This window comes from Lutjanus erythropterus, chromosome 2, assembly GCF_056507025.1.
Source record: "Lutjanus erythropterus isolate fLutEry1 chromosome 2, fLutEry1.hap2, whole genome shotgun sequence".
Classification (NCBI taxonomy): domain Eukaryota; kingdom Metazoa; phylum Chordata; class Actinopteri; order Lutjaniformes; family Lutjanidae; genus Lutjanus; species Lutjanus erythropterus.
In genome coordinates this window covers 28,654,998-28,681,537 of record NC_139318.1, presented here as the reverse complement: position 1 = coordinate 28,681,537, position 26,540 = coordinate 28,654,998, and the positions used below count along the sequence as shown (strand labels likewise).

The following is a 26,540-nucleotide window of genomic DNA, read 5'->3' as shown; positions in this document are numbered from 1 at the left end:
CATGTTCATCATTTAAGTTTAGTGCATTAGCATGCAATATTTTCCAATATTAGATCTTGTAAAAACAACAAAAAACGTATGGTTACACAAAATTTGGACTAGTTGTACAAGAGTTTTGTCCTTTTATTTCTTTTATTAGCTTGGTTTCCTGATTTTTTAACAAGACTGTTAGTTCATAAACATGCTAGCAGCTCTTTGAGCCTGTACCAGGCACAGTGCTGCTTGGACCTAAAGGCTAACGCTAGGAAATGCTCACAATGACAATGCTACCTTATGTTTATCATGTCTAATATTTACCATGTTCATTATCTATAGCAGGTTAACATGCTAACATTTTTCCAACACAAGGTCTTGTAGAAAACTTAATAGTTTCACTGAATTTGGACTGAGTATACAAGACTTGGCTGTCTGTCTGTCTGTCTGTCTGTCTGTTTGTTTGTTTGTTAGCTTGACTTCCTGATTCTGTGACAACACTATCAGTTTACAACCTGATTGCAGCTCTGTGAGGCCATACTAGGCACATCACTGCTTTGAGCCAAATACTAATGCGAGTAAATGCTCACAATATTCATTATCAGAGTTTAGCATATTAGCATTCTAACAGTTTCCAATATGACATCTTGCAAGAAAATGAATCATTTCACAAAAGTTGGACTAGTTGTTCCTGGGTTGTTTTTATCGTTTTCCCTTTTGTTAGCTTGGCTATCTGATTTTGTGACAAGGCTTACAGTCTATAGTCATGTCTGTAGCTCTGTTACGCAGTACCAGGCATAGCTCTGCTTTGAGCTAAACGCAAACATTAGTAAAGTCTGACATTATGGGAGATTCACGGGAGAAACAACAAAAAAGGAGGGCACCAGGAGATGGCCTTGAAATACATGAGAAGCCAGAGAATAATGGGAGTGTTGGGAGGGTTGCCTCACAATGATGATGCTAACAACATAATGATGTTTAGCAGATCAAATTTTATTTACCATGTTCAGTATCTAAGTTTGTTAGCATGCTAACATTTGTTAATTAGCAAAGTACAGCTTAGGCTGATGGGATTGTCATTAGTTTTGCAGGTATTAGACAAAAATTAACTAAAATTTGAACTGATGGTGGTGTGAGATGAAAGGTCAAGGAACCCTCAAAGTCATTAAGAGTCATTCTCTGAGGACCACAGATGTCTGTACAAAAATGTCTGCCAAAATTGAGACATTTTATTCTCACGTGAAATGGTAGACTGACAGATCAACAGTGCCATCCTGAGAGCCACATCTCTGGCGTGGATTGAAACAAAAGATAAGGTGTGAGACATTAGTGTGTATCTTGAAATAGATGGTACGTGTTGACAAGTGCCATCCATATTCTCTGCTGTGCTGTGTAATTCTCTTGAGACAGACCAAGTGTCATAAGTGGAAGCACTCGTCAAAGACTTGTCGTCTATACATAACTTGTGGGGTTTATTTCAGTCCATCCATGCTCTATTTTTCCTGCCTGTCAAGGCTGCAGTGTTACCTGTGTGATGAGTTTAATCAAGAGCTGAAGCAGACTGCTGTCTTCTCCCAGAGCAATCTCCACTGATCTTTATACTGTAATTAGTGCAGGCCAGAGCTCAGCAGACATATGCTCCTCCTCTCATAATACAGTGCAGAAATAGCCAGCTGTGAGCACACGCACACACACACACACCGAGAAAACACACAAACATGCACATACACATGCACAAACGCAAATCAAGTAATCCAGCAGCAGCAACAGAGGAGGATAATTCACTGCACAGACTAATATAATGATATACTCATAAATGATTAGATAATATTACATATATGATGCCAAAGCTGCTGTTTGCCTTCTGGTGTTCATTTTCCAAACAGCAGAGTGGTGTACTGTAACATCAGCCGCTCAGTCTCATCAAGGCTTGTCTGTATTTGATGAATTAGAAAATGTTTATTCTTATGTTTCATTAGTTTTATCACTTAATTAGATGATAATTAGTTGATTTAACCCATCAGGTAAAAGTGTGACAGACCTGCAGATGTAATCACAGAGCAATCTAATATGCAATATACAACATAGATTAACCACGCAGATAGAAGAGCACATGTTATTAGTCTGAGGATTGCTTGAATCATTTGAACAAGATGCTGTTTAATAATACTGAGTGTTTTTTTGGAAAGCTTATAAAGGAATTGAGACAGTGAGCTTCACCAGCTCATATTTGCAGTTGCAGCAGGGTCAAAACTTGCCGGCAGCTAATCTCACATACTACTGGACTCATCAGCCTAATATTGTTGTGCACATTTATGACTGAATGCTCAAGGACCTCTTTTGATTGCAGTAATTATAATTTTTGAAAAACTATTTTATTGACAGTTCTGTTTTAAATCGACTGCTGAATCGTCTTAACTGGCCGGTGGGGGCCGCAAGCCATCAACAAGTGCTAAGCTGGTGCGCCCTATAGCTCAGTTGGTAGAGCGTGCGACCCATGAGGCTGTTAGTCCTCTGCAGTGGCCACCGGTTTGACTCCTGCCTGCGGCCCATTTGCTGCGTGTCATCCCCTCTCTCTAACCCCCTTTTCTGTTATATCTTCAGCTGTCCCCATCAAATAAAGGCAGAAGCCCAAAAAATAAATTTAAAAAAGTGCTAAGGTGAAAACAAGGCTCACCCACTGATCTGTTGCAGGACACAATTTGGCCTTTGCGGTGGCTCAAAAGCTGACATCCATAAAAAAAAAAAAAAAAAAAAAAAAACGGAGCATCTGTTTATTCAGTACACAGTAAACAAAGAAGGGCACTCAGTTACAATACTATTACACTATTCTATGCTTCTTAAAAAAAAAACATAATCCTAAAAAAAGATCATCCTATACAAAAGCACTCTGCATATTGTTCTCTAAGAAAACTTACACTATACTTTACAAAAAACTTTTTTCAAAACTTTGCATTGCAGCAGGTGCTTCACCATCCATTGCCTAGCAGACTCTTCTAGTCTTAGTCTTGTTTTTAAATCATGTGACCAAGGCTCTGTTTAATTAACAGTAATTTTATTTGTGTATTGTTATAAGCTTTATTTTGTGTGCCTGACACTTTGTAAACCTGCTTTACCGTGCAGAACTCAACACAAAACGCTTACAATGATATGGTGTTACAGGACCTTTGGTTTTAATAAAAAAAATGCTCTGATCACAACTTGATAATTCATATTATTGTAGAGCAGGAATTTCACAAACAACCATGTTGAAGAAGAAACCCGTCACTGAGGTATGACAGTTAGGAAGATGTGACCGAATGTGTCACTGATGTAAACATGAGGAGGAGTTAATGTGGTCCAGTCGTCAACATATTATTTAGCTCACCGGCGGTTACAGAGACACAGTGCCGTCGGCTCATTTCCCCTCAGGGAGGCTGACAGTTTGAGTCAACACAATCACCTGCATTGCAGGTACACACTTAATGTACTGTTATGTTTTCACAGGAATTCTCTGAGTAGGACTCAAGTTTTTGATGTTTTCTTTGGTTCGTTGTAAGTAAAGTTAATCAATAAGAGGAGCTTATGAAAGAATAGCTCATTAGGAGGCTTTGATGGAGCATTTTGAAGACGTTTCTTAAAACAGCTGTGCTCATATCTGCGAGTTACAGGAAAGCTTTTGTTGTATTGCTGTTTTTCCCCGGTGAACATTTGTCATATTGCTTGTAATTTTGTTTAAAGAAAACTTTGATATAGCTGTCCTTATGTGTACTGATTTAATTATTTGCTGCATACTAATTTGTGTGAGAAATGCGCCATTAAATGACGTCGCTTTAATGTGCTGCTGTATTAGCTGCACCCCCTGCAATGCTACAGCAGAAAATCTCTCAGCACTTTTCTGTAGAGAGCCATTACTGTTTTCATCCTTTAGCTCCAATTCCCCTGAACATCCCCCTCACACACACACACACACACACACACACACACACACACACCCACACACACACACACACACACACACACGCACACACACACACACACACACAACTCCTCTCCACCTTATAGCGTATTATAGCTGTGCACCAACAGGAGCCAGTGGAAAGTCTGCAGGAGCAAAACAAAACTGCTTCAGGCTCTATTTCCAGATACGGAACTATATTTAAATATGTTTATGTGTAACTTCCGATACTGATCCATGAGAACAGAATCCCACTGTTTTGTTGTTTACACGTTGTGCAACGCTCATTATGGTTTAATGGAAGCTCATGGAGATCATGTAGGATCAAGAGAAGAATCTTTTACCATGTTGTCGTCTGTACAAGGCAGCAGATTCACAGCAGTTCATATCAGTATATCTTCAACAGCAACGTGCTAACATGTTTGTTCCACAGTATGCACTTAGAACCAGGTGCTAACTAGAACTATAAAGGGTTCTTTGGCTTGTCCCCTTAAGAGAAACCTATCTGGTTCTTGGTAGAACCATTTATAAAGGTTCCATTTGGAATCCTTCCGGAGTTCTACCTAGAACCCAACATAATATCATAATATCCCGAATCATCTGTGTATGGTCACACCCAGAAGCCCATATGAGAGGTTCTACAGAGAGCTTTTCTGTTAATGTAACCCTCCCTGAGGGTTCTGTCAAGAACTTTTCCAACTTCTAAGTGAGCTAACAAGAACCGACTCAGGGGGTTCTACCTGGAACCCTTTTATATTCCAAGGGTATTATCTAGTATCAATCCAGGGGGTTTTATTGAGAACCCTTTTACATCCCAAGGGGTTATATATAGGACCCACCTGGAATGTTATACTGAAAACCCTCTTATTTTCCACAGGTTCTATCAAGAACCCCTTTATATCACAAGCGTTTTATGTACAACCCACTGTTCTGCCAAAAAACCTTAATTCCCAAGGGTTTTATCTAAAGCCCTCTGAAGGGGAGAACCCTTTCATGTTATGGTACTAGGAACCCTCAATGAAAGAGTTCTTCAAGGATTTCAACAATCTTTGAAGAACTCTCATTCAAGAAGGATTCTTTGGATGAAAAGAGAACTCTTACAAAGAACCAGTGATGAAACATTTCTTTAAAGACTCAAATGGTTCTGGGTAGAACCTACGCCCTTCAAGGGAACCCCTCTGGATCCCTTGTTTCTAAGAGTGTAGCTGAAGCTGTTGAACCAGCCGGAGCAGCCCTCCTGCTCCTGTCCTACCTTCACACAGCTGCAGTGTAGGTTAATGGGTATGTTATATCGTCATTTACAAGGTCAGTGCTGCTGCAAGAAAAATGAGACGTGTTAGAAGGCGACAGTGAAAGGAAAGAGTTGAACCAGCTGTTTTAAAAAGGCCACAGTTTGACCATTTGTTAAAGCCTTATGAAGGTTTAGCAGTTTTTTCGGTGTGTTCATTTTTATGCTCTTGACTCCTCCAACAAGTCAGTATTAATATGATTTGGTTGTTCACCGGAGTCTTCTGTTAAAAATATTGCTATAAGAAGACAGTTATGACAGCGCTGTATGTCTGCACACTGTAGCAAAGATGTAAAATAGTGTATGACCTTGTTATCCAACTATCAGTTACTGTACCTGAGAGATTAGAGCAGGAGGAGGGGAAGGCAGCAGCATCGCCTCTGGCTTTGTCTCGGACAGAAATAGCTGAGCGGAACCACTGTACTAACTAAAATTACACAGATTTGTATTGTCAGGGAGACTGAGGTGGAAAAGTGACAGGCAGGCACATTGTAACTCCTCGGGGCAGAACAGTTGGCTGCTGTCACTGCCGAGGATTTCGACACCCTTCTCAATCGTCCTGTATTATTCTTGCTTTCAAATATACTATGGTCCATTGAACCAGTTTTAAAGGAAACTGTTGTTTAAGTTAAATGGTCAGTTCACCCAATTTACAAAAAAATATATATCTTACCCTTTAGAGGTATCTAGCATTACAGATAGTTTTGGTTTTGTTTGTCCAGATTTTAAGATGTATTTCTGAGATTTCTGCTGTTTGTGGAGCCCACAGCATTGGAAATATGTGTTTAAAAGATTCATATTTTTCACATTGTCCAACAGATAATTCACACACCACCATGTTAACAGTTTTCACTGGAAACTACTCCCGCTATAAACTGTTCACAGTGAGGTCTGTGGACTGTCCAGAATAGTAGAGGCATTGTTTTTAGACGGAGATGTTTCTTTAATGTCAGACCTGAAACAATTGACCCTTCCTAAGTCCCGCCCCTTTTTGCTATGTGCTCCAATAACAGTTGAGCAAGTTTAGTGGACCCTCAGCCAACTTTCTCCTTTCCTCTTTCCTATAACTAGTTACGAACCCCAGCTTTAAGCTTTCAAATGCTGAATTAATGTGAGATTGAAGTAATTTAAAAATCTTACAATACTCTGCATGAAGGAATCATAGTCACTGGTTCAGATCAGGATAAACCTACTGAGTGAAGCTTTCCAAGAGTTTGTCAGATCACTTGCTGTAAAATTGGAAAGTGATTGTTTAATGATGAGAGCCAATCAAGGCCGCGTCCAATTTGGATGCACCGAGAATAGTTTGTCTGAAACTGCTTTTAAAATAAAATGGGTTTTTTGCAACAAGAGCAAAATAACTCTAAACTTAACTTCTCGTCCGAACTCAATATTCCAGCACAGCTCATTTTAAGCATCTTTGATCATTCATGTATATAAATGGGTCCACTTTAATCCTGCATACGGTTCATAGGAGACTAGTTCAGGTCTTTGATCACCAATCCACACATTTCCAGCCTCCACTTCACCTCTCCGAGCACAGAACGATGCCTCTGCTGCTTTCTTTCAAGCCTAATCATGAGCCAGCAGCCTCTCCTTCTTTCTCTGTTTGTGTGTGTGTGTGTGTGTGTGTGTGTGTTCTGGCTTGTGACAGCTCTGCTATGCGAGGTAAAAAGGGACAGGGAGTGATGGCCCGGTCCTGCCGCTGGCTTTGATGGACACTCTAATGGGAGGCTTGGATGAGAAGTTAATTGAATGGGCCACTGCTGAATACGAAGAAGAAGAAGAAGAGTGGGCTTCTCTTCTTCTGTGGGAGGACTCTAATAGCTTGGCCAAGCTCGCTGCACAACCACTCAAGGGTCAGAGCTGAGAGAGCCCTGATGATAACAGCACATAGACTGGACTGTGTGGTTTATATGACCCCTGTCAATTTAAAGTGCTTTTTAGATCACACAAAGCAGTGTACATTATCTATAGGTAGATGGTTTGGGTCTGTCTGCGCCATTGATGCAGCTTCAGTTCTTGTCAGTGTGTAGTGAAGCAGCTTTTGTGTTCCCTCTTCACATATTTTTAGACATATTCAGGGAAGACTGGAAGAGCTCTGGAAGTTTTACTATGATTTTACCCTCAATTTGAGGCAGGAAACCTGAAGAAGGAAGGAAAAGGAGTGAGAGTGCACAGCCTGTGTGTATGTTTGTGGGTCTGTGTATATTATTGATGCTGGGAATTAATGCAATATTGGATTTTGCAGAATTATGTTACTGATTTCTCTGCGAATTATACATGTCTCACTAAATCCGTTTTAAATACTCGTCTAGACACAAGTCCAACACAGTTTTTAATTTACTTACAGTAGACTGAACATAAGGCTGTATGTGTGCTATGTCATAAAAAGCTGCTAAAATATTTATAGATTCTCAGCAGTAAGCAGTTTGATTTGAGGAGGGATGCAATCCCTGTTAGTGACCAAAATGACCAAAATGTGTCCCCTTTTTATCCTGCCAGTCTTCTCAATCTCGTAGTAGCAGAGAGAGTACAGGGCAGAGGGATTGTTAAATTGAATGTGTTAGTCTAGTCTGCATGACTCACTGTCATTCAACAGTCTGGGTCATGACCCACAGGAGATTTTATTTGGGTCCCCAAATAAATAAAAGACTGTGGAAATAATTCTGCAAATTGCAGATTTATATCTGCAGTACATCTTTTATAAAGCATTTAAAATATGTATATTGTTTTATTGCTCAGAGGAAAAAACTAGAGTCTGTTAATCCTGCCTGAAGGGACTCATTTTGTCTCATTTATTGAAGTACGCTAATATGTCTTATATTGTTTTTCTGATGAAGGGAAATAAAAACAATGAGATGCCCTGTTAACTCAGCCTAAATTAATTTATTTTTTCATTTAAAAAGGATTTAACATGTGTATGTTTTCAATAACATGTCCAGATTATATAAGATTATGTGAAAATGATCACTAATAATCATTTAAAAACACACAAATTATTTCCTAGATTTATTGACAGGGCCTATTGTTAATTGGGTCGCACTTTTTAAAGTATTTAAAAAGCAGGTCCTCAGACAAAAAGTTTGGGAAACACTGCCGTATCTGACTGAAGTATGGGTAATCTATGGCCCTGACTATTCCTCTGAAATATCAAGGCCTGAATATACCTCCAAAATAGACACAGACGCAGACACGCCACAGAGACACAGTAGTTCTGTTTTTAACTACTTTCTGGAGTCCATGAACAGAGGGTATTCAGAGGGTGTCCTTTTATTTCTTGACTAAATTGTGACGTAAATTAAGAAAATATTTACAAAAAAAACAAAGTTACAACAATATCTGTTAATTATACCCTAATGAATAAAGACTACTTGAAATAGTTCACTCTGTTCAGCCACACAACATAAATTAGGTCACAGTAATTCAGCATCTCAAAGCACTAAAAAATCCAGCAAGTGTTAGATGTTGTGCCTCATCTTCACCAGCAGCCTGTTAGGTAAAAGAAAGAGGACGCTTTTCTCTCATATTTAAACCAAAAGAAAGTCTGAGCGCATCGTTCCAAATTAAGACTGAGCGCCTTATGTGCAGAAAAAAACACAACCACTTTGAAAAGATACCTGGAGACACACTGTCCCACTGTGTCTGCCAGGGTACATATCAGTTATCTAAGTTGATTTTTTGGCTAACATGTATATTAATTCCCTTTTATAACTAAATGTTATGTTTGGATAAAAAGTTGTGGGTGGATTCAGTGCGTGTTGCCATTCTCCGTTAACATATTTAACAGAGCCAAGCTCACAGTAAACAACTACTCCTTCTTAAAGTCCATGTATGATTTCTTACAACTTAAAAACAGACACTCATTTGACGGCCATTAAACATACTCCGGAATTAATTTTAGCTCCATGTGGAGTGAATTAATTTGATGTTTCACCGATAACACTTGTCTGCCTTAACAACTTAACAACTGTTTTCACATTTTTATTGCTGATTCATCAAAACTGCGTTCTTTGAAGTAAAACATGTCACTGAATTTAACAAAAATCAGGTAAAAAAAAAACCAAAACCATGTGTTCAACTCCTGCCCACAGCTTTTTGCTGCATTCCCCCCCCCACATTCCCCCCAGGCAAAATCAAATCCTATTGTGGCTGAACTTTGGCCCCACTTTGGGCAGCCCTGTTCTAAACTATACACTCTGGATCATAGAGACATTATAGCATTCCTATGAAGTGTCCTGCAACAATCTCCTTTGGGAGGTGTACTGTATAATGGTGTGTGTGTGTTGGTTGGTGGTGTGGGGGCCGGGTGGTGCTCCTGTTCCCCCTGTTAATAAATCGCCGACTGATTCTCAGTAAAAAAGAGAAGAAGGTCCAAATTGGTTCATCTGAGAATTACAGTAAGTAATAAATTCTCTTCTAAACGTAACCGCTGTGCCACTAAGTTGACAGCAAACCGCCAGAGCGGATCAACCTTCACATCACAGCGAGAGCAGCCGATAATTTAAACAGCCTGTTTAGAGTTGAAGATTAAGCCGAACATAACAAAGCACCTCAAAAATGCACACTTCTGTCCTGTGGCATGAGGCGCAGCAGCTGGGCTCCCCGCGACACAAATATAAGAGAGCCTGTAGGTAAACAGATGAATAAGCGGATTTAGGCTGCTGCAAGAAGGCCGTGAAAGATTGCTCTCTCAGGGAAACAAACTCTTGTTGTCACATGCGGCACAGCGCTGCCCGGTGTGTTTCCATAGTCCTGAGTCGACAGAGACCGATGGACTGTCCCTTCCTCTCTTATCGGAGCTGCTGCAGCCCCACAACGTCTGGCTGCAGGCCTGCAGAGACCTTCTCCCTCCCTCTCTCTGCGTCGCACACACACGCACACCCAACACACACACACACACCTCACTGCACACACACTTGCTCTTGAATTTTTACATAGTTTTACAAGTCTTATAGGGATCTGCATAAAATTAAAGGCACACTTTACTTTTTTCTTGTTATATTTTTCAGCCATGCGAGCAGCCTGACTCTAGGGATGGTAATATTTGTGGGTGAGTCCACCGCTTTGGTCCAGACTGAAATATTTCAATAACTATTGGATGGATTGACATGAACTCTTGTGCAGACTTTTATGTTCCCTAGAGGATGAAGTCTATTGATTTTGGTTTGATTCCTCCAGCTCAGGTGCTCTCAAAGTTTTAATGACTGAGGGCCAAATTAGGTTACCAGTATGATTGAGGGCCACACGACAAAACCCATGAACTTGTTGTAGGATTTGTTTGATCGTCCTCATCATGACAGTGTTCAACATTAAATTCCCTGAGCACCACATTCACCTGTTTGCAGATAATACAGATCACTTTATCTGTCCCCCGAGGTTCGACAAATCAGACTTGATACTTTTGTCCTGAAACCTCATTTTCTCCTCAACCGTACAGCATGTTTCTGTGGTAGCTTTTCCATCTCACTTCCACATTAAACTGTCAAGTTATCCACTGAAATTGCTAGCTTTAGCTAACAGTACTAGCATTGATAACAATGTAATTCCTGCAACACTCACAAATTGCCACTACTTGCCATGCAACAAGTAGTTTTCTACAAGTTATCATTCCTAACCTGGCAGGTTGTTAGAGGGGTGCAGACTGACACAGCAGCCAAACAGTGTGTTAAATGTGGGCTATTGAAAGTGAAGGTTTTGAAATAGAAAAATTAAAGTGTAATGCATATATTTCATGTTGGGCTGGCCACACATGATGTTTGTGAGAGCTGTCATTGGCTCATGAGCTGCACTTTGAGAAGCTTTGCTCTGTCTCACCCAGCAGGTTGTCATTAGTGGTGAATGATGTCTCAACAACTGTTGGAAGGATTATGCAACATGGTGCAAACATTCACTGTCTTTGTGAACTTTAGTGATCACCTCAGGTGATCTGCCATCACGGTCAGGTCAAATTTCAATTTGTCCTTGTAGTTTGGGTTATGATCAAATACATGCAAAACTAATGACATTCAACCTCAGACATCCTCAACTATACTTTGGTGCTACTTTGCATGCTAACATGCTACCATTGTAAGCTGAAATACTGAATTTAATAATAAAGAATTTTAGAATATGAATATTGAATTAATTTTGAATAAGTTTGAATTTCTAATTAAATATTTTATATGTAATAACTGGAGGTATCTAATGATTATCTATTAAAACCAAAGACTATTTTCAGGTAAAAACATTAACAAAGGTATTCCCTGTTTTTTGGAAATTGCTTGACTCTATTTAATTTACCACAACTGCTAAAGATCAAAAATAAATATTAGACATCAGCTTTTATCTATCTAATAGTTAACTCAACTCTAAAATGATCATGACAGCTGCGAACTGATGCTAGCTTAGCTCGAGACTCTGTCTGGTTACTTTTTATTGGGGATACAGCTAATGATTTTTTTAATTATTTAGTCACCTGTCAGCTATTTTTTCAATTAATTTAATACATGGTTTGTCTATAAAATGCGAGAATGCAGTAGAAAATTCTTATCGCAAGTTACCTGATCTCAAATTTCTCATTTTGTCCAAAAATTACCCCAAATCCAAAGTTACTGTACTTCAGTGCATTTATAGCCATAAAGAGAAAATTTGACTGTTTGTCAATCTTAATTGTTGTTAATTAAGAGAAGAGGAAACAAGAATGGAAGGAAATTTAAGAGCATACAGTGTGTTTAAGGTTATGAATTATTTACACAGTATTATCATCTGTGTATTGTTCACATGGCATGAGTATTTCATTTGTAAAATATCACAGTTTTGCCAATACTAGTATATAAAGACACCCATATTTTCTACTGATCTACTTGATTAATTAACTCATCTTTCCAAGTTGCTACTTTTCTTTGCTGTGCTCTGTCTTATATGATATTAAGGTATCATAAAGATTTTGCTATTACATTACAAATTTATTATCGGGGCAGCAGATTTTATAGTACAGTTGAGTATTTTGGCTGCTTGTTCGTGTCATTTGTCTCTGTTCCTCTGAAAAGTTTCCATCCTTCTATAACAGACCTTGTCGCCGTATGTGTGTGCAGTATAAATCATTATGACACACTGTTCGTGTGCTGCTGGTATAGATTCCCCTCACTGGAGTGAAAATCAACCCATGAAAGACCTCTTCTAATCTATCTCATCTTTTCTGTCCTCATCCTGTCCACGAGTTCACTCCTCAGCTCTCCGTGTCCTCTTTAGAGTCTACCGCTCCTGTTTGCTCGCCTGTTTCTCCCCGAGGGTAGGGAGGCGTTTCACAGCGGATAGAAAACACAGCACTGAGGAGCACCATGTGTTGCTGATATTTTATTAAGTCTTATCAGACTGCTGTCTCTCACTTACCCACAACCCTCGCCGGAGTCTGTCACTCAGCATTTATCTGCACTCCTTAAACACCTGCGGCCACAGCTGAGGGGGAGCTGCTGTGAGTCTTGAGAGGGTTTAATGTGCTGATTTGAGCCTACATTTTATCACGTGCTGCATAATCACACCCTGTCACTTTAATTACAGCTGTTTAATACTACAGCCTTCATTTCCTGTTGCATTTTTTACTTATTTTTCATTCTTTCTCGTGTCTTTTCCCCCTTTTTCTTGTTCATGTCTCGGTCCTGTGCTCTCGGGCTCCTCGTTCCTCCTCTGCATACTATAAATTCCCCAATCTCTCTGTTTCTCCCTCAGTGTTGTTGCGTGAGGAGGTGGCCCAGCTGCAAGAGGAGGTCCACCTGCTCAGGCAGATGAAGGACATGTTGAGTAAGGACCTGGAGGAGACCCAGGGAGGCTGCTCCGCCAATCTGCTGTCAGCCACCGAGCTCCGTGTGCAGCTGGGTGACAAGGAGCAGGAGCTGGACCGTGCCAAGGAGGCCTTACAAGGTCAGGAGTCCTAATCCACCACAGTCCCTTCGCTCCAACAGCTACCTCCAATACACAGCAAATACAGCTGTCCCGGCTTTTAGAGGGAAATTCTAATCTTCAGTCCACTTTATCTCACCAAAAAAAATATCAGTCAGATAGTGTTATTTCTGTGTCCCACATGGGACTGCAAGACACTGCTGTACTATATATATTTAAAATGTATTTTAACTGTATTTCATCAGGAATATTCCCACTGAGATCTTTTTCAGCCCTAACCCTGCATCATGAAAAGTTTCACATAAAAGAACAAACAACAGACTTCACATAAAGGAAACAAGTGGCGGACTTAAAATAGCAAATTACATCAAACAATGGATTAGCAATATTCAATACTCTGTTGCTCACACCAATGTGAAGGTGCAAAAACTTTATAAGCACTTTCACCAAAGGTCGTTGGACTGCAGGTTACAAATACTGTGTATATATACAGTTTACTTTATATGTCTTTATAAAGAAAACAAATCCTTTTCTGGTAACATCTGTACATATATACATATACAGTATAAAATCAGAAGACAACATCAGTTCTAACATTATGTTCTTCTACATACTATCAAATCACATGTATTTATGTACCAATTTTCAAATGAATTTTATCTCAAGTAGTAAAAGAAATAAAAGAAATGCAACAAACCTTAAGTTCATTCTGACTTTCTGGCTTTCTTCTGCTAATTGGCTAATTTAAATGTTTCGTATTCAATCTTGTACATTCCCACCATTATATATTCATTATTTACCCTTGAGATCAAAAATGCCAAAGAATTAGATCCAGATATGTTCGTCAAGTCTGCTTCCTTTCTTTAAATGTCTTGCTCCCACATTTAGCAACTCTTCAGCTGTTTTATCTGCATCCAGTGAGTGTTGAAAAGTCCAAGAAGTGACAATGTAAGACTGATATTGTTTTAAAATATCTTGTTGTTTGACTGTTGATGTAGCTAATCAGAATGTTTTTTGATTTATTTACAGCAAACAAGACTGAATCATCTAATGCACACGATCATAACACATTTTTACATTTCTTGTAAAGATTTCTCAGTATATCCAGCACAGATTCTCCACATCAACAGAATGCAGACCCACAATCATGACAGAACAAAACAGAAAGACGAGATCAAACAACACACATAAACACACAACCTCAACATCTGGATCTTCATAACTGATCAACTAAACATACACATACATCATATATAACATGAATACCCTTTCTCTTTATCGAATAAACCCAGTTTTTATCCTTCACCAACTCAAAACTTCAATAATACTTTTATAATGTGACCAGTTTATGTCTGACGTGGCACTGATGTCCATCTGTCCTAAACTCTGACAAAAAACAGTAAACAGAAAAGCCCCCAAACCTCAAATCTGGGTCAAGTACAAAGACTGTTTTTTTTTTTTCATTTAATGCTTGTAATGCTCCTTGTCTGATTTCAAATTGAGTTAATCTGTTATTTTAATTTTATTTTGTGGTTTTTGGATTTCCATATTAAAATAGCACATTTCTTTCATTTTAACAAATTAAATACTAACACGTTTCTACTTTGCAAATCAAACACATGCCCCAGTTGATTTTCATAGCCAGCTCAGCCTTTGTGCGACATTGTTAAAAAAGTCTTTTTCTGATCTTATTTAAGACAATATTGTTCCCAGTGAAAAGCACAAGAGAAAACAAAATGTCACTCATTTTCAAATCTTTAAAAACACCATTACAAGCCTGTTTTTCTTCCTCCAAAGTGACATAACTTACAATTTCAACAATGAGTAGTAGCTTTTGTGACTTCATAAAGATATTTGCTTCTAAGGTAAATTAAATAAAACAAACTCTGTACCATATTTCATCCTGAATGTAAGCAGTTGTGGTTTAGTCCGTATGACATGACCCCACTGTGTTTTACTCTCAGAAAACAAAAAGAAAATCTAGAGCCCACATCTGATGGAGCAACCTGCGAATTGCGTCGTTCAGTCCTTTCTTGTTTTCATGTAATCTGTTAAGTGTCGCTCCGAGGATTCTGGTTTGTGCTTCATCTTTGATTTTGGTTCAGTGTAGTTTACCCTGCACCAGCTGGCACCCAGTCAAGAGGCACACTATATGCATGGCTTATCTAGAAGAAAAGCTGTGCCAATAGAAACATGACTCTGTGTGGATATGCTGTCAAAATCAATTTTAGGGTTCATCTCTGACCAGCAGGTGTGACCTTCCACAATTTATGTGCGCACACAGCGACAGTGTCATTTTTTTTTTTCCAGAGGGAAGATACAGTACATGTGCATGTGTTTCAACAATGTTCAGACTCAAAAATGGGTGTCGCCCCTGATGAGCAGCCAAGTAGACTCCAGGTTCACTTCATTTTAATTAACATCCATCAATCATGACATAGAAGAAGCTTTACTCTGCTGAAATATTCATGTGGTATTGATGTAGACTGGAATGTGCTGCTGATTATTGGTTTGTTTTCATTTCTTGTATGAAAACAAATCCAACCATTATGCAACCAAATAGTTCCCATCTTTGGGAGTAAAAGAGTACAAAAAATCATTAAGGATAATTGCTTGCGACAAAAATAGGAAGGAAAACAGAAAAGGTAATTGTGCATGTAGTTTAGTTGAACATAAATGTTTTCTGTGGTTCTCTGCTCCGCGTGGAGAGTCTCAGGTGGCGAACTGTGATCTCAGAGGCTGTGTTGTGTAACTGCTGCAAAACAGGTTTGAATGTTGAGTAAAGTATGAAGACGCTGAGCGCTGACAGGAGGAATGCTCCCTGAGTGATATATGTGAGCACTTATGAAAACTACAGGTTCCAGTCTTGCCTTTCAGCCTCTCGGGGAAGAATTGCCATAATTTTTGCTTGCAAAGAGCCCCACTGGTTGCATCATGGCTGTTGAGTTATCTCTGTAAGAGAATTAGAAGAAATCGGATCTAAACGGTCTTCTTGGGACTGAGCCAATAGAGCCTCACATGCCAGCTGAAACATGTATGAATGAATAAGAGCCACTGTGGCACTTATCTGTTGAGATGATTACATCATTTCTCTGGAAAAAAACACCAGCTGCAGCCTCTCATTAACAGAAGGCACAGTGTCACCTAGTGGCTCCCTGCTGCAACGACAGATTGGACATATTGTGTTTGTTCTATTCAGTTTGACAGTACAATTTGATATTAAAATGCTTCTTGTTTTACAATTCTCTGTGCTGCTCATTGTGTGAACGTGTTTCTGTGTGTGTTGCAGCTATGAAAGCCGACCGTAAACGTCTAAAAGTGGAGAAAGCAGACCTGGTGAGTCAGATGCAGCAGCTGTACGCCACACTGGAGAGCAGAGAAGAGCAGCTGCGAGAATTCATACGCAACTACGACCAACACCGAAAGGTAACACCGGTATTAGCATTTGATTGTTATCGGTGTATATGTTGACCAATAAGAAATGTCAGTGCAGTGAACCAAAACACATGTCTGAAGTAGTGTCTTAATTACAACATTTTACCACCAGAGCAACAGTTTATAAACAGTATATAAACATTTAATGAATAGTTTCTAACACTCTATGATGTACTTGCACAATAAATTGAATTCCTCCTGTGGGCATCCATAAGTGGAAGGTGATGTATAAACAGATAATCAATAAAAAAAATAAAGTAAAACACAGTTGTAACAATATAAAATAAGTCCTCATGGGTGACGTCATGATCATTAGCAAATAATGTATATTAATAAGTCTTTATCTGTGCACAAACACATTATAGCATGTAATAAAGCTTTTATTAAATGTGCATGCACTGCTCATTAATGCTAAATAGAGGGATTTAAAGTAAAGCATTAACATGGGCATAAAGTGCATCTTCATAGTTTCATTCTTTGCAGAAAGCAAATGTAAGGGATGCCTGTCTAGTGTTGGGGAGTGAACTACATGTAATTAAACAAGTAGTTTAACTTTGCTGGAGCTTGCTGGTGGTTCATCTACATTCATATTTACATAATGATTCAAGTAGTTAAATTGCTTTTTTTTGTGTGGTTAAATTATGACACTACAAACAGTTTTGGGCCATAAAAGGAAAGCAATGATTTTCTAAATAAATTATTATTTTACCACTGCTTCCCTGCTGTAATTGAACCCCCTCTGACCAGCCCTGTATCCTGTTTCTTTCATCCTGACTACTGTGAAGGCATGCCCAGACAAAGTGTTTGTCAGGCAGCCACCAACACACGCTTCAGCTATGTGTAGTACGTGTGTGTAGTACATGTACAAAAGGGTGGGCGTGGCTCAGTGCTCACGCAGCTACAGCGTCATCAAGGATAATCCCCATCAATGAGGAAGAATCACAATGGCCAAAAATGACACTGACTAGCTTATAGTTTATAGTTGACTTCTTTTATATTTTTTTAATTTTTTTAAATTCCTATCACATGTAGATTGTCAGTATGATCTTTTTCTTTTACAAAGTATTTTTTTTTCTTTGTCTACAAAAACTTGGTTAAGAAATCTAGATTCCTACTGAGAAAAGTAACTTGTTAGAGTAATTTATGAACTGGGCAGAGGCATATTTCAGAGCTGCCTCAAGCCTACAGTGCATTATGTTTCAGCATGCAACTGAATGAACCACACATGTCTACATATAAACTATAAAAGGTCACAGGCTTTTCAAATCATGTAAACTCACATAACCAATGTTCTCTGTAGTTTAGGCTTTTATAACACAGGAGAAGTTTTTCACAAACGTGTGTTTGATAATCAGTTCCTCTGATGAGACTACCAAGGCTAAGAGGCCTCTCCACAGGTGCACTGGATGCTGTTGGAATACTAAATCAAAGAAAGATTTGGTCATGGGGAATTTATTTAAAACATCCATCTCGAGACCCAAGTTGAGATACTCTATGATTTCAGTGTCAGCAGAGACCGTGGGCTGTCTGTCCTCTGGCTCTAAGGCAAAAAAGTCACCTTTTCAGTCCCCTCCAGTAACAGGTACAGGCGGCGGTACTTCTTGCAGCGGTCCAGAAATGGATTATTTTTGAAAATGTAACTGAATAACTGAATGCTTGAATTGGAAAACTAATGCATTATGTTGCTCATTACAACAAAAAAAGATAATCTGATTACAGCCAACTCTGCTCATAATGTTATCATGTATTGACCCTTTAATATACAAGTTTTGGAATAGTTTATAACAGAATGTAGCTGTGAAATGGTCCCCAACTTAAATGTGGTGCTCCGTTCATCATCCAGAGCAGTTTTGTGGGGATTAACCGTGTCTTTGTGCTCTTCAGGAGAGTGAGGATGCAGTAAAAGCCCTGGCGAAGGAGAAGGACATGCTGGAGAGGGAGAAGTGGGACCTGAGGAGGCAGACCAAAGAAGCCACAGAGCAGGCCAACATCCTGCGCTCTCAGATGGACATGAAGGAGAACAGAGTCAAAGAACTGGAGGCCGAACTCACCATGGTGAGTCACAACTTTGTTTTGAATTTACTCAAGCACAATGCCGTCCCCTTAGCATCATTATCCGCCGTGTTTGCCGTAAACACAAGCAAGGTGTGGGTTTGCAATCCTGCTGCTGTATTCATATCAGTTCAAACAGACACGGTAAGCTGCTCTGCTGTATATCCTCATCCCTTCCCTCTCTCAAAGCATTAACTCTTCCTCCGGGCTGAGGAAGAAATTCATGCCTTTTCTCTGTGTTGCTGCATGCGTCGGGTCCCTCGGAGGTACAGTTGTCAGTCTGTGTGTCATTAATCTCTCTCCTCCCTCGGCAAGTCACAGCCACCCACAGATCCTCACATCAAGCTGCATCACAGATCAGATTTGTTGGTACATCAGTGCCAGAGCTGCAGCACTGTCAAGAAACCAAGCCACAAAACATTTTTTTTTTTTTTCACCTTATTTTTCTTCTTTTCTCAATTTAAAGTGTTATTGTTTGCTACTGTTTCCTCTCCCACTGAATGGATGTGTACTGAATGCCCTTTCAGAGGCTTCTAATAATGAAATCCTGTGGAAAACATCAAATATGTATAGTTCTGGCACGGAGATGGGCAATTTTTAAGGCTGTATGAAAATACCGGCTAACTTCAAAGGGTAAAACTGCTGTTATTTCATATTTTTTTTGCTGTCAACAATCCTGTGAAAAGACCAAAATGTGTTTTTCCGTCTCTCAATACTCTCCTCAGTACTTCAAATGTATAATTTCTTTTTTGAGGCTAAGTAATGTCCTAAAACAGCCAATTTTAGCAAACAACCAACAGTAAATGTTTCCTGCATTCTGAACTGCATACTTTCTCTTTTTACTGTTAATATGTACTGCATCTGCCCTTATAAAGTACGCAGACAATCATGACATACAATTGCATAAAATTGCACCATTCCTCTTACTTACACATCCACTGCAGTCCATAGTAATAAGGAAAAAGTATGTGAGGATTGTGGGTAAGAGTAATCAGAAAAGCATACTGGTTTGCATACTACAAATAGACACTGGATGCAGTAGGACATGTTATAGTGAGTAATCACAGAAGCAATAAAACATTTTTTTTTTAAATGTGTGTAATGTTAGATGAAGTCCGGTGATAAGACTCTTTTTACTCCACTTGAGCTGTTTTTGGGTAGTTACCTCTGTAGTAGTCTACAGGCACAGGGAGGAGTTTCCAGTGTTTCTGCTGCTGAAAACAAAAGAAAATCTCAAAAGAAAACAAGCATTCTGCAATCACTCATCTGACACGGTTGTCACATTCAGTGACGAATGTGATTGCATGTTACTTTTCCAGATCCATAGCTCCATGTTCGTGGTCGTGAAACCTCTGGTCTTACTTGTAGCTGCCAACTAGCTTGTCACAGTCCCAACTCTGCTGTGAATAATCCAGGGAGACCCCTCAGCATCTTTTTATTTCTCTTCTGTGGCAGCAAACACAACACACAGTCTTTCAGTTACTATTGTGCTGCGACCTATTCTTGCCAACCCTCCAGATTTTCCCAGGAGATTCCCGTTCTTCATTGCCCTCTCCATATTTCCTTCTGTTATCAGAATTCTTCTCTGTTTCTCCTGAATTATGACAAAATTTCACACCTTTTTTTCTTTTCATTATCACTAACTGTTTCTGACACTGTGCTGTGTGTATAAGCCCTGTATGAAGTCTACTGTTTCCACCCAGAAAACAATACAGCTACACCAAACTAGAACTCTTAAGAACAATTCCTCTTTCTTCAGTAAAGTTTTAAAGGAAAGGGCATGAGTTTTGCAAAATCTGCTGTTTCGTTTTTCTTTTGGAGCAGGGGCAAAAGAGACGATGAATAATACTGATGAAAAATAGTTTATGCCAGAGATTTCACACTAGAGGGAAGAATTATTCTGTGTTCTTTCCTGAGATTTAAAAGTAAAATTTTAAGTATTCAAGATAAAAAATGCAGTTGCAGTGTACTTATTATTTCATTTTCATCCCTTAAAAGTCACCAGAATGCAGGAAACAAAGTCTCTGATATTCAGATTTTTAAGTATCAAAATCCTCCCTATTTTTGAGCTCTCAAGGTTGTAAAATATGCTGCAACGTGAGCTGATCTACATACTTCAGAGCTGACTGAAGTCACTTAAGTACCTCGAAAAGCATGAAGAACTTGTCAGTGGTTTTTCTGCTGGTACTTCTCTCACACCCGGGAGAGACTCACTCACACTTTCCACAACAAACCTGCAAGACATTGACACATTAACATGTTACCCACAAGGCCTCCTTTCTAACAGGGAATCTCAGCTGGTAAGAGCAACAAACACATCCTGTGAATTCAATATAAAGAATAATTTATACTGTGACTTTATTTGTGGCCCTTTCAAACACCAGTGGAATTTATTAGTCTGTGGCAAAAATACAACTGTCTTTTCTTCTGCTTTGCACAATACAAGGATTAGGGAGGTCCATATTTAACTTTAAGGGGCACAGACCCAATGCCCCACCCCCGCCCCCCCAGATGGCGCCAGTATGTGTATTTTTATGAGTGTGTTTGTTTTACTTTCTGCTCAGTTTTCTGTTTCTCGTCTGTTTCCCAGGCGAAGCAGTCTCTGGCCACCCTGACAAAAGACGTACCGAAGCGCCACTCACTGGCCATGCCTACTGAACCCGTGGTGAACGGTAGTCAGGAGTGGGTGATGCAGGCCGACCTGCCACTCACCGCCGCCATCCGTCAGAGCCAACAGACCCTCTACCACGGACACACCACGGACCGACAGGGTAGGTTCTCTCATCTGCTCTGCCTTTCAGTCTCTGCGCTGCTTGGTGTCGCTTTGACAGACTAACAGAGGGTTTCCTGGACGTTTCTCATACTAACTGAGGGAATTTTTTCAATGTGTGTGAATATATGTGTGTGTGTGAATATTTTGTGTGTGGGTGTGTGTGTGTGTGTGTGTGTGACACATCCAGCTGTGGTCAGGATCAGCCCCTGCCACTCTCGCCAGCCCTCCGTCATCTCCGACGCCTCGGCGGCCGATGGGGACCGCTCGTCCACACCCAGCGACATCAACTCACCTCGTCACCGGACCCACTCCCTCTGCAATGTAAGAGCTGCCTGGCCCCCCCGACCAAGTAATCACACCTCCACACTTCTCTATACGTACCTCCCTCCTCCTCGTATCCTCCTGTTTGTGTCCGTCCCTCTGTTCTGTCGGCCTGCTGGGTGTCAGCCTGCCTGCGTGGTGGTGGTGATGTTACTTTGCATTTTAACTCACTTTTTAGCTCGCTTTAAAGTAATGGTTTGACATTTTGGGGGAAAAAGGTTATTCTCTTTCTTTCTGAGAGTTACATGAGAAGATTGACACAACTCTCATATCTGCTAGTTACAAACCTACAGCTCGATTAAAGACTGGAAACAGTCTTATACCTGCCAGCACCTCTCAAACCCTCTAATTAACACATTGTATCTTATGTGTTGTAATGAGTACAAAAACCAAAGTGTAAAATAAACAACGTGTGATTTTACAGGGGGTTCATGTGTTGGACTAACTCTTCTCTAGGAGTTTTGAGTTGTTACCATGAGGTTGCCAGGCAACCAACCAAAACTCCAAGCGGTTACCGTGCCAGAGCAAGATGTAGTCCAACACATAAACTCATATAAAACCACATTTGTTTAAACTTAGATCATTTATATCAAACAAACAAGCAGCGTGTAAATCAGTGAGCTTAATATCAGGGGCCAGCCAGAGGAGGGGCACTGGCCACCCCTGGTGCCCCCCTACCAGACTCAGAGGGTGATTGGTTGTTGGCTTATTAGTATCATGGATGGATTACTGCGAGGTACAAAAACTTTATTTAGGATACACAAAGCAAGACAGAGAAGTGCCTGCATCTTTCATATATGCTGTCTGCATTTTATTTGCAAGTCTCCATCAATATTGGAAACAACAATAAACTCCAAGCTAGCAACCTACGATGAAAATAGCAAATTAGCATCTGCTCGCTAACAGTACAGACATGAACAAGCTAGCAGCTGTTAGCCATTTTAATGCCACACCCTGGGTTTACCACCGCCTAAGACGATTGTGATTAAAGAAATACAAACCTTATGGCAGGATAATAACCTGTATTTATTTAAGTTACAAGGTGCCTCACAAAATAAATATAGAGAGAAATAAAAACACACTTAAAGAGCACATCATACACAGAAAATGTAATAAAGACAGAGATAATGGAGATGATCATGTGTGGAGACTGACCACAACCTCTCCACAGCAGTCTGGCTATCAGAGACTAGATGTTTTCAGACGTGGCTCTGCTTTACAGGGTGCCTTATAAGACTTAATCACCTTTTGACAGAGACAGCCTATCTGTTTACCCGTTTCAAGTTTTAATGCTAAGCTAAGCTAAGCTAAGTTTGATGGCAGTACCTTCATATTTACTGCACTGACATGAGAGTATCAATGTTCTCGCTAACTCTGAGTAAGAAAGTGAACAAACATGTTTCCCCAAACTGTCAAACTACTGCTTTAACTCCTCCTTTTAAGTGGACAAACCCCCAAACTTCCTGTCTCCTCTGTCCATTCAGTCCATGGAGGACCTGGAGGACCAGAAGCGTAAGAAGAAGAAGGAGAAGATGACTCTGGGATCTCTGTCGCGGGTGTTCGCTCGGGGCAAGCAGCGCAAGTCACTGGACCCCGGCCTGTTTGATGGTACAGCCACACCTGATTATTACATAGAGGAGGATGCCGACTGGTGATGCTGAGAGTGTGTGAGAGTGTGTGTGTGTGTGTGTGTGTGTGAGAGTGTGTGTTAAATTTGTGGTGATATCCACCTGGCTTTAACTGTGTGTAAAGGGTGTTTTGAAAGAGTGTGTCTGGAGGGGGGGAGGGAGGGGGTAAATTTTAAAAAGAAAAGCCTAAAAGAGACTGCTATCCCCATAATTGTACAGTATATCACCCTTAAATTGTATGTTTGTAAATTAGATATATATTTATAGATGTACATGTATGCATATGTATATATGTTTACATGCATATAAATATATACATGGGGTTATTATTATTATGTGTAGACATGTTTATGCTGTATTATCTTTCAAATGTCTTAATGTTTTATGTTTTTTATAACTGGAGACTTGAAGGACTGCTGTTCATATGTAAATAGGAGTTATTGTGAAACTAGTGTTTTTACTGTAAATGTCATTTGGCTTTTGTTACTTTACAGTTGCTTTTACCATGCTTTGCAACATTGATTTCTAATTTTCTTCTTACTCTCAGCCCATTTCTTATTATGAAAGAGGAGATATTACCTGATCGGCTTAAAAAAATGTATCTCTTGGCCAAATTCTGTTGTTTCAAACTGCTTACTGAAACAAAAAAAAATAGTACTTTGTCATCATGTTCATGTTTTAAATGCTGGCTCACAGTATTTGCTGATAAATCCTCACAGTGTGGGCAGCAGGGGCTTTTTTTGTGCAGGCCTCCTCATCCATTTTCTGCGAGAAAGTGATATTCTCAGTTACTATAATTAACGACTGGCCAGCAAGGGTTATAGAGTCCTTAAAAAATGTAATTGCACAGAGCTGAATACACAAAAACAAAAGGCACACTCAGGCACACTTCTCATCTGCTGTCACAACCATGTGCAAGTGCCAAAGGTTAAACACTCATCTTTAGAGAATCTGCGTCTCATTCTGTCACTGTTAACGCGCTAGCCTTGTAGCATTGTTTACGTCTGACTCATTTCTTACTGAGAGCTCTTGTCTAACATTTGCCAACATGTGACGAAGGAATGTGCATTCAACACGTGCATGATCCCTCTGTGTTGCTTCGATTAGATGTCCATTCATTGCCAAACAAATTAATAATCTCCACGATCTTGTGTTCACTCCTGTGTTGCCTTTTCCCTTTTACCAAGTTATCTCTCCTTGCATTATGAATGCACGGTCCCTTTTTATTTTACTTTGTTTTTTTTTTTTTGCTGGTTTTGTTTTGCTTTATTCTGTAGAAAATCCCTCCTCATTTCTTGCAAATGTGGCTCAAATAATTCTATGTTAAATGCTTTGTAATTTAGGAGATGTTCCATAAAAGATTAAATCTATTGAAGTATTTTATTTAAAAAGAAAAAACAAGAGAAACCAGAGTTAACTTCAAATATTTATCTGCTGCAGCTGTTGCAGCCAGATGTCGAGGAGGTTTTAGCATTTTCAAGATGAATTATAATTGAAATGAAAATCTTATTTTAAAAATAAAACTAGTAACTGAAGACATCCTATGTGGCAGTTTTCTGTTCCATGAGTAATCTTGTTCTTGTGTCCCAGTCAGTCTAACGTGTCTCTCCTCCCTCTCCTCCTGCCATTTTCTAATGGCAACTCTCTCCTGCCAGTGAGTAACTCCTCATCTGTGATTACCAGCTGTCTGTTTCTGCACTCTCTCTGGGGATTATTCATATCACTCAGGTCCATTTGGAAAAATTCATTTTTTTTGTGGAAACTTGAAAGAGACGGTGGACTTTGCATGTCAGCATGTGGGGACGAATCAGGTAAACACGCAGAGTTCATCCTGGATTCGTCGGTTCAGTATGAATCAGTGTTTCCCTGTTGTTGAGATGGACAGTTAATGGGCAGGAGCATGATGTTTTATGAATAATCCCTGTGTCTCTAATACATTATCCTAATGGTCTTAAGTCCCCTCATAATCATCAGATAGCTACTGAAGTATTTTAACAACTGTACTAAACACGGTACTGTAGTTGTAGAACTGACCGGACTGCTGCACTCTCATGAGATAAATAAAATAAATGGGTTGTATAGCTTCTGAATTTTAATACCATCTCAGGTTAGATGCATTCAGCCATGTGCACTCAACAAAAATATAAACACAACACTTTTTGTTTTTGCTTCTTTTTTTTCATGATTTGAAGTAAAAGATCTTAGACTTCTTCTGTGCACACAAAAGGTTTATTTCCCTCAAATTTTGTTCACAAATTTGTTAAAATCTGTGTTAGTGAGCGCTTCTCCTTTGCCAAGATGATCAAACCACCTGAAAGGTGTGGCACAAAGAGACGCTGATTAAACAGCAGGATTATTGTACAGGTGTGTCTTGGACTGGACAAATAAAAGGTCACTGTAAAATGTGCGCTTTTATTTTGAAATACAGACATTTGTTCAGCACTTAACTATGACTATTACACATAAGGCTACATATACCACCTTCTTTCCCTAGGAGGGCAAAGTCATGACCCGGCCTACTCTGACTGAATTTACCCTGATGATGTCTGAAACTCAAAGTTGGCTTGGGGTCACAACTGGTATTGCCATTTCATAAGAGGGCCACTTCAACGCATTTACTTTTTTATTTCCATTACTAATATATTTTTGTCACACATACAGCAGTTTTTATCCTTTGGTTAGCTGTGCATTAGATACGCACTCAGCAACTCTTCTGTCACTTCAAGTTGGTCAATAATACCCCTGATGAAAATGGCTAGCTGAGCATTTCTGGTTTTGTCTGTGCTTCAGTCAACAGCTGAATTGTGTTTTTATTTCTGTAAGGGGGGAGTTTAAATTGGTAGGAATTATGTTGGATTTTGGATATCAGGTTGGGGCTCGGAGGGAGGAGAAGCGAGGGACAGAAGTGGCTCCTGGGCCGGCAGTTTGACACTCCTGCCATAACCCTAATCAAACACTCACCATGTCTAAACCTAATCAATCCAGCCAACAAATGCAGCGAGTACTAGCCAATCAGAGGCAGAGTGGGGTGGGTCGTGTCTTTGCCCTCTTTTCCTCCTTTCCCTGGGGGAAAAAAAATGGTATTTGTAGCCCCATGAAATAGTCATAGTTCAATGTCTTTTTTCAGGAAACTACTGCACCACTACTACACTGTTCAAACATGATGCTGTTTATTCAGCATGTCTGAATGCCACGCCTGTCAGAATTTGAGGGAAATAAACCTTTTGTGTGCACAGAAGAAGTCTGAGATCT

General features: G+C 39.7%; 1 protein-coding gene across 3 annotated transcripts in view; it reads left to right on the top strand.

Moving 5' to 3' along the window:
• kaznb (kazrin, periplakin interacting protein b) overlaps positions 1 to 26,540 on the top strand; it is a 188,526-nt gene that overhangs the window by 156,126 nt on the left and 5,860 nt on the right. For all 3 annotated transcript variants that reach the window (XM_084736318.1, XM_084736308.1, XM_084736325.1), the window contains 6 exons: positions 12,909 to 13,100; positions 16,369 to 16,505; positions 18,399 to 18,569; positions 21,157 to 21,337; positions 21,527 to 21,660; positions 23,145 to 23,268. In XM_084736318.1, the coding sequence (XP_084592444.1) occupies positions 12,909 to 13,100; positions 16,369 to 16,505; positions 18,399 to 18,569; positions 21,157 to 21,337; positions 21,527 to 21,660; positions 23,145 to 23,268 (939 nt within the window). The remainder of the gene's footprint in view (positions 1 to 12,908; positions 13,101 to 16,368; positions 16,506 to 18,398; positions 18,570 to 21,156; positions 21,338 to 21,526; positions 21,661 to 23,144; positions 23,269 to 26,540) is intronic.